At 44.8% G+C, this 3,110-nt stretch overlaps 1 protein-coding gene across 1 annotated transcript; it reads right to left on the bottom strand.

Annotated features, from left to right (window-relative positions):
* Positions 1 to 248: 248 nt before the first annotated feature.
* On the bottom strand, positions 249 to 2,859 carry LOC105566102 (uncharacterized protein K02A2.6-like). Its single transcript, XM_012019839.1, has 3 exons — positions 2,841 to 2,859; positions 2,499 to 2,766; positions 249 to 1,767 (listed from the first exon to the last, which is right to left on the bottom strand). Exons 1-3 carry the CDS (start codon positions 2,857 to 2,859, stop codon positions 249 to 251), a joined length of 1,806 nt encoding a protein of 601 aa, XP_011875229.1.
* Positions 2,860 to 3,110: the final 251 nt, after the last annotated feature.

Genomic DNA, 3,110 nt, shown 5'->3' with positions numbered 1-3,110 from the left:
TGTAATATAAGTGGGATTGATGACTGGTTGCGGAAGACTGGGTTACTGTAGAAGATCACCTTTCTGTCTTTATTACTGAGCTACCAGTCCCGGACTGTCTTGTCGCCTGGACTGCTTACATGTAACTGCCTCTCGCATGCCCTGCTCACGCGTACCCACGCATACATACGTTCGCTCACTCACTCATACGCGTACTCATGCGTCCTCTCCTACGTTCGCTATTTACATACATTACAACTCCCCTCTTTTTAGTTTGACTGTTGTACGTTGTTAGCTAATCTTGGCGATCGTCGCACCGCACCTGGCATGTTACCGTCTATGCGTTTACGCTTCACTTTCTCCTTTGAAGCACTGACACTTGAGTTTGCACTCTTACACTTTTTGCTGTGGAGATTCACAGAATCTTCTCGCTCATTGCTAATACTATTGTCATATGCATAGTTGTTGCCAAGCGCCTCCGATTCCCCTCTATCTAGTTGAGGCTTTAACGCCGTACGAACAATTTGGTTCACGTGTCTTTTGGTTATAAAACCATCTGCAAACTTGACAGTATACATTGCTGGTGAACTTTGTGTGACTGTAATTGCTCGTGCGTTTTCGGGTGTGTCCTTACGATAATCTCTTGCATATACGATGTCGCCTACGAGAAATTCTATATGCCTATTTCCGTGTGTAAAGCGGTGTTGATCGAATTGATGTGCTTCTACGGTGTGGCGTGTATCGCCCACGATTAGGTCGAATCTAGTCTTTAATTTACGCTTATACATTAATTGCGCTGGCGATACTCCTGTTGAACAATGAGGAGTATTACGGTAATCTGCTAAAAATCTGTTTAGAGAAAATTCTAAAGAATGACCATCTTTCATGATCTTTTTTACTTTATCCTTGAATGTTTTGACAAAGTTTTCCGCTGCGCCGTTGGTGGCTGGGTAAAAGGGTGCGGAAAAAGTATGTTTGATTCTGAATTTTCTCAAATAAGATGCAAACTCGTTACTAGTGAACTGGGTTCCATTATCACTAACGATGTGATCTGGATATCCTTTATTGGCAAAAATTGAGTCTATTTCTTTAATCAGATTTTTTGCAGTCGTGTCGTTTTTCATATTGACCACGATTGGCCACTTGGAATGTGCGTCAATTGCAATTAAAAACATGCTATCATTAAATTTCGCAAAGTCCATGTGAATTCGGGACCACGGCTGACTGGGCCATAACCATGTGGTTAATGGAGTTTTGGTTGGGTATGGTCTTGACTCAAGACAATTCGAACAAGAATTCGCTAAATTCTCTATATCTACGTCTATGTTTGGCCACCAAAAGTAGTTTCGAGCAATGTGTTTCATTTTAACTATTCCTAGATGAGATGAATGTATCGCCTGCAGTATTTTATTTTGCAAAATTTCTGGGATCACGATTCTATGTCCCCAAGATAAACAACCATTTTCGTAACTTAATTCGTGACGTTTGGTATAGAAAGTTTTTTCAATTTCCGATAGTTCGGTAGTTTTAGGCCAATCCGCCTGGGTATATGAGATGATTTTTCTCAACGTTTTATCGTTACCTAGCGCCCGCTTTACGGCTTGAAAATCTACCATTGGGCACTCTTCTTCTACATAATTTATATGAGTATATTCAGTTTCGAAAACTAAGGTACTATCGTCTATAGGCAATCTTGATAGTGCATCGCAATTACCGTTCGCTTTTGATTTTACTATTTCGACTTTATATTTATATCCGGATAGGAAATATGCCCATCTTTGTAGACGACTGTGTAACATCGTTGAGATGTTTTTACTTCCAAAAATAAATTTTAAAGGTTCGTGATCGGTTTTTAAAATTATCTCATTTCCATATATATATTGATAGAATTTTTTGAAGCCGAACATAATAGCACCTGCCTCTTTATCTATTATGGCCCGATGCCTTTCTACTTTCGGAATGATTTTAGACGCGAACGCGATCGGTCGTTCCTCACCGTTTGCGTATCTATGTGAAAGGATTGCTGACAACCCGTGGTTACTCGCGTCACAAGCTAATACTAGTTGTTCGTTCGGATCGAATAAGGCTAATACGTTATCCGACGTTATTTGATTAATTTCTGCTCATCACGTAGTTTTCGTAGGATTTTACGTAAATCGTCCAATGAGCATACTTTCACAATAGACTCGCTGGATGATCTTGCTAGGAGTTCCGCTGCTTGATCCTTCCTCAGCGATGAAATAGGTAATGTTGCTAAGTCAACTGTTTCCATTGAATAGTATGTAAGCGTATGGTCCGCTCATGTCCGCACGCGACTATTTCGCCTACGAGCGTGAGAGAGACGGACTGACTAGGACCCGCTATGATGCTTGCCGTCGTGCGTGGCCCGTGTGCGTGGCGCACGTGCCTGCCTCGTGCTCCGTGCGGTACCACTAATGGCCGCCGCGTACGTCCCGTTCTTGGGCTACACGCTATGCCCGTGTGCTGCTTGCACTCATGATATACTGCTTACTACTTACAGCTTTGCTTTTTTCTTCCAGTCGCCCAGTTGAGCTACTTTGATGTGGCTCTGGTGCACAGCTCCGTAGCTGCAGTCTCGTCGACTTGATTCGTTTCTCTCGAAGCCGCTAGCCCTTTGTGTCAGGCTGTGCTGCGCGTTTTTGGACGTCGACTCGCTCGTCGCGTGTGTGGCTCTCGACACTCGCTTTTCGCCTGCACTTCCCGATTTATCCTCGTCGCCAATGTAATATAAGTGGGATTGATGACTGGTTGCGGGAGACTGGGTTACTGTAGAAGATCACCTTTCTGTCTTTATTACTGAACTACCAGTCCCGGACTGTCTTGTCGCCTGGACTGCTTACATGTAACTGCCTCTCGCATGCCCTGCTCACGCGTACTCACGCATACATACGTTCGCTCACTCACTCATACGCGTACTCATGCGTCCTCTCCTACGTTCGCTATTTACATACATTACAACCGGCTTGCCCCTTTACCGGGGGGCCGGGGGCAGCCGCCTTAGGGGCTCCCTTAGCCGCTCTCTTCTCCGCGGCTCTGGCTCTCCTCCCCAACACCGTCGCGAAAGTCTCGACGTCCGCGGCGGGTTGGGAGGGGCCGGCGTTTCCCTTCTT

The sequence above is a fragment of the Vollenhovia emeryi genome, unplaced genomic scaffold, assembly GCF_000949405.1.
Source record: "Vollenhovia emeryi isolate VEMERY1.0 unplaced genomic scaffold, V.emery_V1.0 DF943312.1, whole genome shotgun sequence".
Taxonomy (NCBI): Eukaryota; Metazoa; Arthropoda; class Insecta; order Hymenoptera; family Formicidae; genus Vollenhovia; species Vollenhovia emeryi.
This window is presented reverse-complemented; position numbering and strand designations above follow the sequence as displayed.